Below are 16527 nucleotides of genomic sequence, written 5' to 3' on the forward strand. Positions count from 1 at the left end.
CTATTTCCATTTTGTCTTTATGTTTTTTCTATTTTATTTTATTTTTTTTCCTTTTTTTTCAGTTTTTAAACTAATTTTATCCTTTGTTTATTGTATAATTTTCCATTTTTTATTTCTACTTTATTCTTTTCATTTTCTTTTCTACTTTTTTTTTTTCGGTTTCCTTTTTTTATTTTTCATTTTTTTATTTTTTTTTAGCTGCTTTATTTTTCCTTTTTATTTTATTGTTCTCTTTCGATCTGCAGTTTTTTTGGGATGGGAATAATTTTTCCTTTTTTTTTTTGTCAGTATGAACCTCGAGGACCCGGCCGGCCACTCTACCAAAGAAGAATCTCGGCCAGCTCGGGGCACGCAGGTCCGGAGGAATTAGCCTCTTGTCCAGAAGCCCTCGGTCAGTGTAAAGAAATCCAAGACCCCAGCAAACCCCCGTCATATAACTACTCATCTCCCGAGCTCTGGGTGAACGCTGCATCGTCAGTCCCGTACCAGAACATTCCCTGTAATGGCGCCAACCCATCAGCAACGCCCAGAGACATGTTAGGTATGAAGGATGGATTTTTTTTTTCTTCTTCCAAGAACAGTACCACCCATTCTTACAGGTCAGGTCTGGTATTGCAGCGTCGCTCCATTAAAGTTTATTGCAATTTAGCTGCAATACCACACGTGACCTGCAGACTGTGGGTGGCGCTGTTTGTGGAGGACTGTTGATCGTTCTTTCTGCGATTTACGCCCATCATTAACCCTTGATTATCCAGTTGCTCCACAGAAAATGGCGAAGCCTCCGGACGAGCATCTGAAGGCGGAGAACATGCAGATGTCCAACTCCTTCAATTACAACGTCCTGCAGCACCTCGGCCAGTTCCCTCCTCTCATGTCCAACAAGCAGATTGTAGAACCCAACGGAAGCGGAGGCGCCCCACCCAACACGGGGGGCGCCAATAAGCCCACCATGTCCTACGCTAGCGCCCTGCGGGCTCCTCCCAAGCCCAAGCCCCCGCCCGAGCAGGCAAAAAAGAATAGCGACCCCTTGTCTTTATTTCAGGAACTTAGCTTAGGGAGCTCATCAGGTAACAATGGCTTCTATTCCTATTTTAAGTAGACCCCCCGACCTTCGCTTTTATCATTTTATTTTTTGCCTTTTTTTGTGTTTTTGTTTTTATCCTTTTTTTTCTTTCCGATTTTTGTAGAAAGAGCCTGTTTTAGATTTCGAGTAAACTAAACTATAGCCTCACTAATTTTAAGCTTTTTTTTTTCTTCTTATTTTTATATTAACTTTTTTTTTTTTTTCTTGTATGGGTGTGCCTAAAAAAAAAAAAAAAATGCGTCCTTGTTTGTGTGTCCTCAGCGATTATGCACATATGTCACTTACGGCTCGTAGCCGACTTCAATCTCCAAAACTTTTCAGATTGTTCTTTTTTTTTTTTTTTTTTTATTCAATTTTAAAAAATGTAAAAAAAAATAAATAAAAAAAAAACTTTAAAAAATTTTGCAGACACACTAACAGCGACGCAAACATAAAAAAAATATATAAATTAAAATATAAAAGTATGTGAATGTATATTTACAATAGATAAGTATACATCTGCCGGTAACAGTTTGTAGCAACTGTTAAAATAAAAAAAATAAAATAAAAAATGGAAAAAATTTCTCCCCCCAAAAAATAAAAAATAAAAAATTTTCTGCCTTTTGCCGTAGGGCCGGTTTACGACCGTTTTTATGTATAACTTTTTTTTTAATGTGTCATAAATGTCTCATTACAGTTAGCTGCTTCGACAATTATATCTTTAAGAAAAAAAAGACAAAGTAAAAAAAAAAAATATTAAAAACTCAGAGGAAAAAAAAATTATTAAAATTTTGTCAAAGTTGTATTTAAAAAGAAAAAAAAAATAATGTAAGTAGTCTTTACATTTATTCGATGGACGTTGGCATCCAATACTGGTTTTCTGTACCAGAAAAGTCCAGGTATTGTGAAAACCTTACTGCATTTTTTTTTTAATTATTGCTATAAAAATCTTTTTTTTTTAATATAGTTACTATAAAAATCATTTTTTCCCATTTTTATTGCTATAAAAGTCAATATTTTATTTTACTTTTTTTGGTCTGGTTTTAGGTTTTTAATCTTTTTTTGTCTCGGGGGGGGGGGGGGGGGGGAGGGAGTGGGGAGGTCCTTAATAAATAATTGAAATTACAAGGATTACAATGTATATAATAAATGAAATTTTTTTTTTTGGGGAGAAAAAAAAAATGAAAAAAAAAAATCACTCCAAATAAAAAGGTGACGGCCCCACGTACCGATATATTAAATATTGGCTTTTTTTTTTTTCCCAGGCCGTGGAGCTCCGCTTTATTCTAAGCTGCCCCCTTAAGTGCTGACAATAGGAGCTGCCACCTGTGCTTTTTTGCTATTTCTACCTTTTATTATTTTAGGATGGTATCAACCTTTCTGGAAAGCTGCGCTGACATTTTTTCTAAAATTGTTTCAATCGGGGGAAGCAAAAAAAAAAATATAAAAATTAGCAAAAAAGGCCTAAAAAAAATATTTTTTCTTTTTTTTTTTTGTAAAGCAGTAGCATGTACTTTGTACTTTTTTTTTTTTTTTTTTGTACAATTTGTGATTTATTTTTTTTCTATACTCTTCGCTTGGGTTTGTTACTCTTCGGACACCTCTACGAGGCGATCCGGCGACACTGCTTTCTGTACAGAATAATGTGTCAACATTTTAAACTTGCAAAAAAATTTTAAAAAAATAGTAAAATTAAAAAAGAAAAAAAAAAGAAAAATTATATTTAAAAAATATGAAAATAAATAAAAGCATAAAGTTTATCAGACAGGAGCGGGATCCGATGTGCAGCTCTCACCCTCCGGCCGGCTGCAGCATCACACTTGTAGCTTGTTGGTTGCAATGATTTGATAGATTTTTTTTTTTTTGTAACCGCATTATGAAAGGCAAAAATCCGATGATTTTTCGGAGCGTCTGTGCTCAGTAGATTTAATAACTCTTTCACCAGGAGACGTGGATTTCTTTTCTCTGCATGCATAAATGTTTGTAATCCGGCTTTAATCTTTCCCCCACCTTCAATGATACTGGGAAGAAAAAAAACTACTATAAAAGAAATGGAAAAAAAAAAAAAAAGATCCAAACTTTTCTTGTTCCGCTTCCAGTTTTTTCCTTTCTTTTTTTTTTCTTTTCCCCCCGTACATATTTTGGTACATTATTTGATGTTTACATTAAAATGTGACATTACTCAAGAAACCGCAAGTGCCCTGATGTTTTATTGGTACAGCCGCATGGTCAGAACTACCTCCTCCTGGGGTGGTCGGAGCCCCCACACATGTCTCACCCGCATGGTCAGAACTACCTCCTCCTGGGGTGGTCGGAACCCCCACACGTGTGTCTCACCCGCATAGTCAGAATTACCCCCTCCTGGGGTGGTCGGAGCCCCCACACATGTCTCACCCGCATGGTCAGAACTACTTCCTCCTGGGGTGGTCGGAGCCCCCACATGTGTGTCTCACCCGTATGGTCAGAATTACCCCCTCCTGGGGTGGTCGGAGCCCCCACACATGTCTCACCCGCATGGTCAGAACTACCTCCTGGTGTGGTCGGAGCCCCCACACGTGTGTCTCACCTGCATGGTCAGAATTACCTCCTGCTGGGGTGGTCTGAGCCCCCACACATGTATCACCCGCATGGTCAGAATTACCTCCTCCTGGGGTGGTCTGAGCCCCCACACATGTATCACCCGCATGGTCAGAGTTACCTCCTCCTGGGGTGGTCGGAGCCCCTACACGTGTGTCTCAGCAGCCGCATTGTCAGAATTACCCCCTCCTGGGGTGGTCTGAGCCCCCACACGTGTGTGTCAGCAGCCTCATGGTCAGAATTGCCCCCATCTGGGGTGGTCTGAGCCCCCATACGTGTGTCTCAGCAGCCTCATGGTCAGAATTACCCCCTCCTGGGGTGGTCTGAGCCCCCACACGTGTCTCAGCAGCCTCATGGTCAAAATTGCCCCCACCTGGGATGGTCGGAGCCCCGACACGTGTGTCAGCAGCCTCATGGTCAGAATTGCCCCCTTCTGGGGTGGTCTGAGCCCCCACACGTGTGTCTCGGCAGCCGTTCTTGCGAGTATTCTGTGCAGAGTTTTGAGGAATCAGACTCTTTTTTTACCTGGGACATTATGTGTAGCAGTTACACCCCTCCTCTTTTGTTTTTCTGTCCTATCTTTGGTTTGGCAATGATTGCTACATTGGAAGAGCCCTGGTATAACCAGCAGACCAAGGACACCCTTATTGCCCTCTGTACAATAAGACAGATTGACTCCATGGGCAAAACCAGGCCCCAAATGATTGCTGGACTGTTGCAAGGTGCCGCAGAGCCAGTCCATCACCTGAGCCCTTATGAAAGGTAGGCCGCCCAGGTGCAGGTGGCGCTGCTGCAGAGGTTCACCTGTGCCAGCCATACCAGCAACCAGAATAGTGAGGACCCCCTCCTGCAGATGGCCTTGCAGCAACTCGACATAGATGCTTGAGGGTCATCTACCTCATTCAGCAGTACCGAGAGTCTGAGCGTCAAGACGAGCGACAGGACCAGCTGCCATCAGCCCGAATCCAGAAGGAGACATCTATGCCATAGTACAGTGAGTCCAGCCATGCCAACAGCGTTAAACCCCGTCTTGAGCATTTGCGGGATTGTGAAAGAGCCTGCCGACAGTAGCAGCTGCCTAATGACTAGTGGACCCCATGGTTAACCCCAGGACTTTGAAGAAAAGCTCTCAAGGTGTTTGCTTGTCTTGCTCAAGACTAAGATGGAGACTACAAGCCCATCAAACGACCCTAATAAAAAAAAAGTCCCAGCTAACACCAGAGGTGTACCAGAAAAAGTTCTGATCTTCCAGCATGGACCTTATGACAGCTACAGTGATGTGGTGGACGGGCTCAGAACCAACTTCAGGTAATGGATCCAGGGACTATCGGTCACCTTCAAGGAATTCGAGAGCCTGATGGTGAAGGACCAGTTCCTTCATCTTTGCCCTGTGGAAGTGCGACTGCTGGACTGTGAACCAAAGGAGGCCACTAAGATTGCACAGATTGCAGACGCCTACGAGGCCAACCATACGCCTGAGGTGTGGAAGTCAGTCGTCGCTTGCTGGAAAGGTGGTAAGCCGACAACCACCCCCACTGCCCCTGCCAGCCAGCCTTCGTCCTGCCCTGTCAACCAGCACCCGGCCTGCATCTGACTCCTGCTGGTCCTATAGCCGCGACCAAACTGATCACATCAGCCTCGTCTTCCCAGAGAGGCAGAAGATGAACCCCACACCTGAGGACTCAGGGCCTAATGCAGCTATTTTTGTGGGTGGGACGGTTGGCAGAGCTCGTGAGAATTTGCAACTAGTTACTGTGAGTGACACCATTACTATTGGGCTCAACGACACCGGCGCAAAACGAACCCTCATCCACCCTGAGTTTGAGCTACCAGAAGACCTCATCCCTGAGAAGGCTCACCAGGTTTGGGGGTGTTCACGATCTCTTACTGATGGCCCTGGTTTTCCTGGATGGAGGGTGAGGAGGAGAAGAGAAGTTGGCATGTCCGAGAACCTCTCCACAAATGTGTTATTGGGGACCGATCTGGGATGGTTGGTTGCCCAATACATCCTTGACAACCTTCCCAGGTCTGATCTGTCATGTGATGCCACTGTCCATAATGTGATGGATGATTTTATGTTCTGTGGTACAGGAGGACTCGGCCATGTCACACTGCTGGGTGATGTCACTGAGGACCCCCTAAATGGAGCCAGCAAAAGTGCTAAGGGCAATGGGAGCAGAGGTGGTCCCAATGAGCTGACCAGTGTCACAATGGACTGACATGAGCGGTGGTAGCTACCTCATAATTAGCATGGCTCCAGAGGTAAAAGGGGAGGATGGGGAGAAGCACAGGGATCACAAGGAAGGTGGTCCCATGCAGCCTGACCAGTGACACGACAGATGGTGACATGGTCAGTGGTGGCTGCCCCATGATGAGCACTGCTCCCAAGGTAACACGGGGGCAGGGAAAGTCTTATCCCTAGCCTGTCCACGAGGTGGGAAGGTGTGTCCCACAATCGGTCAGAGTAAGGGAAAAGTGGGTCCCACCCTCTGTCATGATGATGGGAAATGGGTACTCATGGCCTTTCAGAGGGGTGGGAAAATTGGACTTCAAGTCTGTCAGATTGGTAGGAGAGTATGTCCCACAACCTGTCAGGACGATCAGAAAGCAGGATCCCCCTGGGAGACAGTCTACCTAGGCGTTGTCACCCATGGTCTGAGAGCCCAGGTAGTGACCTGCCTTCTGGACCCTCATCACCCAGATGGATAATAGGACTAGTGACTGACCCAGAACAGGTCCCGGAGGGTTACTGTGAGGTAGGGGCATTAGCGTCAGTTATGGCTACCTCTAGTCAAACCTCTCTGGCGGTGCCGATTGGCCCCTCGGAGAAGCCCAACTCCAAATCCCAGAAGGAGAGGGTATTGTGCGATCCAGGTAGGGTGGACGTGAGGTGATCTGCGAATCAGCCCCCCACAGTACCTCAAAAAGGGGGAGGTGTCAGAAAATAGTAAGAAATTTTAAAAAAAACTTACCGTCACATCCAAACATAGACCAAGTGTGAACAGGTCCTGAACCTAGAGTCACCAACTCGTATACAGTCAAATAAATAAGGCAGCACACTGCAGCGCTAAAACATGAAAACTGAACTGCATTACTGCACTAGAAATAAAAAATGAGAGCGTTTAGCGCATAAATTGGCCAAATCATGTGTACCTGGTAGCCACATTAAGGCATCTCTCATATACCGGGTCCTTATTTATTTGACTGTATATGAGTTGGTGACTCTAGGTTCAGCACCTGTTCACACTTGGTCTATGTTTGGATGTGACGGTCAGTTTTTTGAAATTTGTATTCATTAGCCTTCTGACTGAGCACTCCTACACCTCTTAGCCACAGGTGTATTAATCGCAGCAGGTCCATTACCCCTCCACAGAGAGAGAGAAATTTAGTCTTAGAAGAGGATTCACAGTAGGTTCCCATTCAGATGAAGACGTTTATTCTCAGCAAGGAAAGGAAAGTTTAGGTCCTGGTATACGAGAGATGCCTTAATGTGGCTACCAGGTGCACATGAATTGGCCAATTTATGTGCTAAACGCTCTCATTTTTTCATATTTCTAGTGCAGTAATGCAGTTCAATTTTCATGTCTGCATGTTTTAGCGCCGCAGTGTGCTGCCTTATTTATTTTATAGAAAATATTAAGAACTTGTGATGGTGGCATTCACCACCCTCCCTCTTACCCTCTCACGCAGATTTTAAGTACAGAAGCAAGAGCTGATATCCTGAGTCTCTTAGAGATAGACTGGTACAATGGACATAAGTAGAAAATTTGGGTATAGTTGGATAGTGACAATCTTAATTAACATGCAGGCAGCCACTTTTTGAAAAAACTACAACAGGAAGAAAAAAAAAAAAAAAAGGAAAAAACCTCCACTATTCTAGAAAAAACACCCCAGAAGAATAGGCAAAGGTGCTTACCTGTCTAGGCCTCAAATCAAATGCACTCTCATGGTGCAGTGGGCCCAAGTAAAGATGGCGACTACACAGGTGTGATAATACCAAATAAGACAGCCAGCCTACAATCAGGGAATGGCTGCTTGGCACACCAGTGCAAATAAATAATCTGCAGCAGTGTTCACACAGAGTATGCACAGCAACTGGATCCAGTTTTGTGCAACATGTTTTTAGTTTTGTGCCATGTCTGTGATGTGCCTTTTTTCTATAAAAAAAAACAACAAAAAAAAACAACTGAATGAACATCCTCCAAGGCCGGTGATTACATAATTTTTGCCAGGGGTTGTAGATTGGATAGGTAATTAAGGCAGGAATGGTCTTTTCAGAGGGTTGGATAACAAAGGGACATGTGTTTTCACATAGATCAAGAAGTGGAAGAAGCTGTTGTTCCCCCCAGACTTGGGGTCTCTGATAGAAAATTATGAATATTTGGGCTTATATAGATCTGACAGTGATGGGACATAAATTTTCAGCTTCAGGATGAATCGGGGATGAAGTTGCATATTTTTTCATAACTGTAACCCCTGCCTATAAACCACAAATCAATAGTGGACAGATCGATGACAACAGCCATGTCATATTTGGTCTCTGAGTCAAGGTAAAATCCCAATAAAGTTTGGTGATGATCTCAAACTTATGCGATCATCAGGAATGAAGATATCATAATATCATATAAGTTGGGAATTTCATAAAATCCTGAAGGGTTGACCTGGCATGACATGGCACACATGAGGTAATCATGGGTGTGTGTGGGGGTAACTCAGATGCTGATAAAAGGTCAAGACACATGACCTTTGTTCCTGTAGAGAGATACATATCAGCGCATGCATGAATCCTGTTCACTGAACATCTCCAATCGAAGTGCTCTCATTTGGCTAAACTAAATCATCTCTGTGATATGTAACCGGTCTGTTAGTGGAAGTAGCCGTGGCCTCCTCTGTTGATCGCTGGTCAATCGTGTAATTGTCTGGATGATAGGGGGCAGCAGAGAGCTTTTCAACACAAAGATCAGTGGGTGAATCTATGCGACCTCCCAGGCTGCGATTTTTAACACTGTGTTTCATGGAGAAGCATTGTGCTATACACTACATAATACAATTCTGTGCAGTGTGGAGAGGCAGCACACTATACAGTATATAACAGTTCTGTATATAGAGGCAGCATATGGCACAGTAGATAGTACAGGTCTGTGCAGTATCGAAAGACAGCACACTGCAGTAGATAATGGGTCTGTATTATATAGAGGCAGCATATAGCATAGTAGTACAGGTCTGTGTAGTATGGAGAGGCAGCACACTGTATAGTAGATAGAACATTTATTACAGCTCCTTGTGTCTCTTGGAGACTTGATATCCCACCGCTTGTGCCCCTAGTACAGTGTCGAGAGTGCGTTGGTGGGTCGGGAAAGCTGAGTCAGGAGGGTGGGAGTGTGTCAGGAAAGTGTTGAGTGGGTGGAGTGTCCAGTGGGATTAGTGTGTTAGGAAAGCGTAGTGTGTTGGGCAGAGCATGTCGGGTGAGTGGAGTGTTTTGAGTGGGCACAGAGTACGTCTGGTGGGTGAGTGTAGTGTATCGAAAGGGCGAAGTAGGTCTGGAGGGTAGAGTGCGTCAGGAGGGTGGGGTGTCAGGTGGGCAGAGTGTGTCGGGTCGTTTGGAGACACAGCATTGTATCTTAATTAACCAGATAACTATTTTTTTCAAGCCAGAAAGAATAGCCTTATCTATATGTTGACTTTTGAATTTATGTGTGTGTTTCTGGTTCGTCAAAAAAAAAAAAAGACTTTTGCTTGTGTAAGACTGTGATATTGACTTGTATTTTGACATTTCATGTAACATATTGTGCTCTTATCCTTGATGACTAGTGATGTTTACTAATATGCTAATTACGCATTGTCTAGGCCGGACAGTTGGCATTCGAAACAGGAGGAAAATCTATGAAAATAGACTACAAAATCAAACAATGCGAGTTGGTCGTCAACATTCTTCCCCTTATCTGTGATGCTGGATTGAAGGACACTTGTTAATTATAAAAAGAGGTTACATGCCTCTATATAGAGAGACACAGAGAGAGAGAGACAGCCAGAGATTCAGCCAAGACATCCAAACATCCAGGGACTCTACTGGACTGCAGCCAAGACATGGCTCCATAACGAGGGACACAGATTTATCATTCTACAGGATCCCAGCTTAGGGGACTTCAGCCCCCGGGTTGGAGGAATACAGATCTGCTCCATTGACCATTACTGAACCATGGATACGTTTGGAGAACGCCAGGATTGGGACTCGCTGGTTGCCTGGCTCCATGGAGATGTCCGGAGAAGCCAGGTTGGGACCCTCCGGTCACCTGGCCACGCACCTCAATGGACTGTCATCTTCCTACGCTGTATGTGTGCCACAGGTGGGGAAGACGACCCTGGGAGCTCTGACGTAACAGCTGGCATTATCCTGGTGAGTCAACGGAAGGGTGAGACTATGTAATGTGCACCATATTGGTGCTGGGACTATTCTATGTGTTATTTGCCTGTTTTGTGGTACAATAAAGCTTTGCCACACTGTTACCCTTACCCTATGTTGTCTGAATAGCGTTACACCCACGTTAAAATGAGAGCGGGCGTTCTGCGGGACGATCCCTGGTCCATGTGGTCCAGGCTAGCGGATCGGGGCTCTTGCTGACCTCCCCCCCTCCCGTGTCTCCACAGGTGGACAGAGTGGGTCTGGAGGGCGGGGTGTGGCGGGAGGGTGGGGTGTGTGTCAGGAGGGCATAGTGTGTCAGGTGGGTCTGGAGGGCAGAGTAGATTAAGAGGGCAGGGTGGGTGTCAGGTGGGTGGAGTGGGTCAGGAGGGTGGAGCCTGTCAGGTGGTCAGAGTGGGACTGGAGGACAGAGTGGGCCTGCAGAGCCGTATGTGGCAGGAGGGCAGAGTGGGTCTGGAGGGCAGGGTCGGTGGAGTGGGTCAGGAGGACGGGGTGTGTGTCAAGCAGCTGGAGTGTATCGGGTGGGTGGAGTACATCTGGAGGAAGGCTGCATGAGGAGGGCGAGACGTGTATCGGGTGGGTGAAGTGCAGCAATCACTGCTGTCCCCAGGATTTCCTGTTTTCTGATATTTCTCTTTACTGACAGATCCCCCTTATCCTCCCCCTCCGCCCAGTGCTGGACTATCACCCCCATTATCTGCAGAAACCTGTTGGGTGCAGTGATTGGCGTGTGGTCATCAGGCAAGAATGAAATAATAAAACTCCAAAGACATCACGTTTACTGATACAGCAGGGCTGATATCACACCAGCAGGGGGCAGTGCGGACCCCACAAGTCAACGGCTGGCTGTACTGTTCATTCATCGTTAGACTTCTCATTGGCAATATCAGTGACCTCAGCAGGAAATGGGAGGAGCTTGCTCAGCCTGTCCAGGGGTGTGGCACTGTGAGTTGCCTGCCTATGTATGGGAGGAGCTTGCTCAGTATGTCCAGGGGTGTGGCCCTGGGAGCTGCCTGCCTATAGATGGGAGGAGCCTGCTCAGTATGTCTATGGGTGTAGAACTAGGAACTGCCTGCCGATAGATGGGAGGAGCTTATTCAGCATGTCTGAGGGTGTGGCTCTAGGAGCTGCCTGCCTATAGATGGGAGGAGCTTATTCAGCATGTCCAGGGGTGTGGCACTAGGAGCTGCCTGCCTATAGATGGGAGGAGCTTATTCAGCATGTCCAGGGGTGTGGCACTGAGTTGCCTGCCTATAGATGGGAGGAGCTTATTCAGCATGTCTGGGGGTGTGGCACTAGGAGCTGCCTGCCTATAGATGGGAAAAGCTTGCTCAGTATTTCTGGGGGTGTGGCACTGGGAGCTGCCTGCCTATAGATGGGAGGAGCCTGCTCAGTATGTCCAAAGGTGTGGTACTGGGAGCTGCCTGCCTATAGATGGTAGGAGCTTGCTCGGCATGTCCGGGGGTGTGGCACTGGGAGCTGCCTGCTTATAGATGGGAGGAGCTTGCTCAACATGTCCGGGGGTGTGGCAATGGGAGCTGCCTGCCTATAGATGGGAGGAGCTTGCTCAGTATGTCCGGGGGTGTGGCAATTGGAGCTGCCTGCCTATAGATGGGAGGAGCTTATTCAGCATGTCTGGTGGTGTGGCACTAGGAGCTGCCTGCCTATAGATGGGAGGAGCTTGCTCAGCGTGTCTGGGGGTGTGGCACTGGGGGCTGCCTGCCTATAGATGGGAGGAGCTTGCTCAGCGTGTCTGGGGGTGTGGCACTGGGAGCTGCCTGCCTATAGATGGGAGGAGCTTTCTCAGTATGTCTGGGGGTGTGGCACTGGGAGCTGCCTGCCTATAGATGGAAGGAGCCTGCTCAGTATGTCCGAAGGTGTGGTACTGGGAGCTGCCTGCCTATAGATGGGAAAAGCTTGCTCAGTATTTCTGGGGGTGTGGCACTGGGAGCTGCCTGCCTATAGATGAGAGGAGCTTTCTCAGTATGTCCGGGGGTGTGGCACTGGGGGCTGCCTGCCTATAGATGAGGAGCTTTCTCAGTATGTCCGGGGGTGTGGCACTGGGAGCTGCCTGCCTATAGATGGGAGGAGCTTATTCAGCATATCTGGGGGTGTGGCACTGGGGGCTGCCTGCCTATAGATGGGAGGAGCTTGCTCAGTATGTCTGGGGGTGTGGCACTGGGAGCTGCCTGCCTATAGATGAGAGGAGCTCCTCAGTATTTCTGGGGGAGTGCCACTGGGAGCTGCCTGCCTATAGATGGGAGGAGCTTGCTCAGTATGTCTGGGGGTGTGGCACTGGGAGCTGCCTGCCTATAGATGAGAGGAGCTCCTCAGTATTTCTGGGGGAGTGCCACTGGGAGCTGCCTGCCTATAGATGGGAGGAGCTTGCTCAGTATGTCTGGGGGTGTGGCACTGGGAGCTGCCTGCCTATAGATGAGAGGAGCTTTCTCAGTATGTCCGGGTGTGTGGCACTGGGGGCTGCCTGCCTATAGATGGGAGGAGCTTGCTCAGTATTTCTGGGGGTGTAGCACTGGGAGCTGCCTGCCTATAGATGGGAGGAGCTTGCTCAATATTTCTGGGGGTGTGGCACTGGGAGCTGCCTGCCTATAGATGGGAGGAGCTTGCTCAATATTTCTGGGGGTGTGGCACTGGGAGCTGCCTGCCTATAGATGGGAGGAGCTTTCTCAGTATGTCTGGGGGTGTGGCACTGGGAGCTGCCTGCCTATAGCTGAGAGGAGCTTTCTCAGTATGTCCGGGGGTGTGGCACTGGGAGCTGCCTGCCTATAGCTGAGAGGAGCTTTCTCAGTATGTCCGGGGGTGTGGCACTGGGAGCTGCCTGCCTATATATGGGAGGAGCTTATTCAGCATGTCTGGGGGTGTGGCACTGGGGGCTGCCTGCCTATAGATGGGAGGAGCTTGCTCAGTATTTCTGGGGGTGTAGCACTGGGAGCTGCCTGCCTATAGATGGGAGGAGCTTCCTCAGTATGTCTGGGGGTGTGGCACTGGGAGCTGCCAGCCTATAGATGGGAGGAGCTTGCTCAGCATTTCCGGGGGTGTGGCACTGGGAGCTGCCTGCCTATAGATGGGAGGAGCTTTCTCAGTATGTCTGGGGGTGTGGCACTGGGAGCTGCCTGCCTATAGATGAGAGGAGCTCCTCAGTATTTCTGGGGGAGTGCCACTGGGAGCTGCCTGCCTATAGATGGGAGGAGCTTGCTCAGTATGTCCGGGGGTGTGGCACTGGGAACTTCCTGCCTATAAGTGGGAGGAGCTTGCTCAACATGTTCGGGGGGGTTGCAATGGGAGCTGCCTGCCTATAGATGGGAGGAGCTTGCTCAGTATTTCTGGGGGTGTGGCACTGGGAGCTGCCTGCCTATAGATGGGAGGAGCTTGCTCAGTATGTCCGGGGATGTGGCAATTGGAGCTGCCTGCCTATAGATGGGAGGAGCTTATTCAGCATGTCTGGTGGTGTGGCACTAGGAGCTGCCTGCCTATAGATGAGAGGAGCTTTCTCAGTATGTCCGGGGGTGTGGCACTGGGGGCTGCCTGCCTATAGATGGGAGGAGCTTGCTCAGTATTTCTGGGGGTGTGGCAATGGGAGCTGCCTGCCTATAGATGGGAGGAGCTTGCTCAGTATGTACGGGGATGTGGCAATTGGAGCTGCCTGCCTATAGATGGGAGGAGCTTATTCAGCATGTCTGGTGGTGTGGCACTAGGAGCTGCCTGCCTATAGATGAGAGGAGCTTTCTCAGTATGTCCGGGGGTGTGGCACTGGGAGCTGCCTGCCTTTAGATGGGTGGAGCTTGCTCAGCATGTCTGGGAGTGTGGCACTGGGAGCTGCCTGCCTATAGATGGGAGGAGCTTGCTCAGTATTTCTGGTGGTGTGGCACTGGCAGCTGCCTGCCTATAGATGGGAGGAGCTTGCTCAGTATGTCTGGGGGAGTGCCACTGGGAGCTGCCTGCCTATAGATGGGAGGAGCATGCTCAGTATGTCTGGGGTGTGGCACTGGGGGCTGCCTGCCTATAGATGGGAGGAGCTTGCTCAGTATGTCTGGGGGTGTAGCACTGGGAATTTCCTGCCTATAGATGGGAGGAGCGGGGCAGACTGTTTTCGAGAAGGTAACTGGCTGGCATGTAAGACATAAACACATTAACGCCCGGACTCCTGGAATCGCTCAGTGTCGCCCCCACGCTGTCCGGGGAACCTACTGACATTTTTGATGAGGTCTCTTAAGAATTGTGAGCTTATGGCTTGGAGCTATTAAATATCCTGGAGGAGACGGAGGTCATTGCTTTTTCGGGTCCTGTAGGGGTCCACATGCTGTATCCTTCACATAAAACCTTTATATACAGTAAAAAACAGATAAAAGCGGAGGAGGGGGAGTCGCGGTCCTTGGGGCTCGGGGTCCAGAGCGTCTCTTGCCCCCAGACTTTTCTTCGTTCCCTCCCCCTCATCTCTCCCGTCGTCCTGGGGGGATTGTGGGGTCTTCTTACATTTCGGGTTCTGCGTCCATACAAGTTTCCCATGGATTCCGGGGCATCCGGGGAAGAGAGATGATCACAAGGGCGATGCCGCAGATGAAGAGCAGAGCGAAGGCCGAGCAGGCGCAGGCGAAAGACCAGGAGTAGTAGTACTCAATCCACACCGTTTCCTTGCTGTCAATCATCCGATGCACAGACTGACGGATCACCTCCGCCGAGATGATGATACACAAGCCTGCAAGAAACAGAGCAATGATCTGCAGGTGTCACCACAGGGAAGATCAATGGTCTGCAGGTGTCACTACAGGGAAGAGCAATGGTCTACAGGTGTCACCACAGGGAAGAGCAATAGTCTACAGGTGGTGTCACTACAGGGAGGAGCAATGGTCTACAGGTGTCAATACAGTGAAGAGATGGTCTGCAGGTGTCACCACAGGGAAGAGCAATGGTCTACAGATATCACTACAGGGAAGAACAATGGTCTACAGGTGTCACTACAGGGAAGAACAATGGTCTGCCAGTGTCACCACAGGGAAGAACAATGGTCTACAGGTGTCACCACAGGGAAGAATGTTATGATCTGGTGGTTAAGGAGCAACATGGAACGAGCTCAGAAGGAAGTGGTATCTGTACTGACCGCAGTCCCTAAGCTCAACACAACACTAGAAGTAGCCGTGGGATGCTTCTGACACTCCCTAGGCACCTCGTCACAGCCTAAGCTCTAACTACCCCTAATGATAGAAACAGAAAAGCTATCTTGCCTCAGAGAAAATTCCCAAAGGATAGATTAGCCCCCCACAAATAATGACTGTGAGAGGAGAGGGAAAAAGACATACACAGAATGAAACCAGGATGAGCACAGGAGGCCAGTCTAGCTTGATAGAAAGGACAGGATGGAATACTGTGCGGTCAATATAAAACACTACAAAAAGTCCACACAGAGTTTACAAAAATCTCCACACCTGACTAAAGGTACCGTCACACTCAGCGACGCTGCAGCGATACCGACAACGATGTCGATCGCTGCAGCGTCTCTGTTTGGTCGCTGGAGAGCTGTCACACAGACAGCTCTCCAGCGACCAACGATCCCGAGGTCCCCGGGTAACCAGGGTAAACATCGAGTTACTAAGCGCAGGGCCGCGCTTAGTAACCCGATGTTTACCCTGGTTACCAGCGTAAAAGTAAAAAAAACAAACACTACATACTTACCTTCTGCTGTCTGTCCCCGGCACTCAGCTTCTCTGCACTCCACCTGCACTGACTGTGAGCACAGCGGCCGGAAAGCAGAGCGGTGACATCTGCTTTCTGGCTGACCGACGCTCACAGCCAGTGCAGGAGGAGTGCAGAGAAGCACAGCGCCGGGGACAGACAGTGGTAGGTAAGTATGTAGTGTTTTGTTTTTTTTACTTTTACGCTGGTAACCAGGGTAAACATCGGGTTACTAAGCGCGGCCCTGCGCTTAGTAACCCGATGTTTACCCTGGTTACCAGTGAAGACATCGCTGGATCGGTGTCACACACGCCGATCCAGCGATGTCTGCAGGGAGTCCAGCGACGAAATAAATTTCTGGACTTTAATCAGCGACCAACGATCTCCCAGCAGGGGCCTGATCGTTGGTCGCTGTCACACATAACGATTTCCTTAACGATATCGTTGCTACGTCACAAAAAGCAACGATATCGTTAATGATATCGTTATGTGTGAAGGTACCTTAAAGGTGTGGAGGGTAAATCTGTTTCCCAGAGCTTCCAGCAACACAGAATTAATCCATACTGATAAGCTGGACAAACATTGAATGCACAGAACGGATAAGTCCACAATCTGTGGACAGAAAAGAGCAAGCAAGGACTTAGCTTTGCTGAACTGGTCAGGATAACAGGGAAATCCAAAGAGATGTGAATCCAACCAGGAACCATTTACAAGTGGCACTGGCTGAAGGAAAGAGCCAGGCATAAATAGCCGAGCAGAAAAGACAATCAGTGGAAGC

The 16527-nt window shown here is 48.1% G+C and overlaps 2 protein-coding genes across 2 annotated transcripts in view; one reads left to right on the plus strand and one right to left on the minus strand.

Moving 5' to 3' along the window:
• Nucleotides 1–1493, plus strand: part of HELZ (helicase with zinc finger) — a 56048-nt gene extending 54555 nt beyond the window's left edge. The window contains exons 30-31 of the mRNA XM_069749174.1: nucleotides 289–541; nucleotides 756–1493. Of these exons, the coding sequence (XP_069605275.1) occupies nucleotides 289–541; nucleotides 756–1099 (597 nt within the window). The 3' untranslated portion in view covers nucleotides 1100–1493. The remainder of the gene's footprint in view (nucleotides 1–288; nucleotides 542–755) is intronic.
• A 12948-nt stretch (nucleotides 1494–14441) lies between these two features.
• CACNG1 (calcium voltage-gated channel auxiliary subunit gamma 1) overlaps nucleotides 14442–16527 on the minus strand; it is a 35748-nt gene continuing 33662 nt past the window's right edge. Inside the window, exon 4 of the mRNA XM_069749176.1 lies at nucleotides 14442–14775. Within this exon, the coding sequence (XP_069605277.1) occupies nucleotides 14549–14775 (227 nt within the window). The 3' untranslated portion in view covers nucleotides 14442–14548. The remainder of the gene's footprint in view (nucleotides 14776–16527) is intronic.

Source organism: Ranitomeya imitator, chromosome 2 (genome assembly GCF_032444005.1).
Source record: "Ranitomeya imitator isolate aRanImi1 chromosome 2, aRanImi1.pri, whole genome shotgun sequence".
NCBI lineage: Eukaryota > Metazoa > Chordata > Amphibia > Anura > Dendrobatidae > Ranitomeya > Ranitomeya imitator.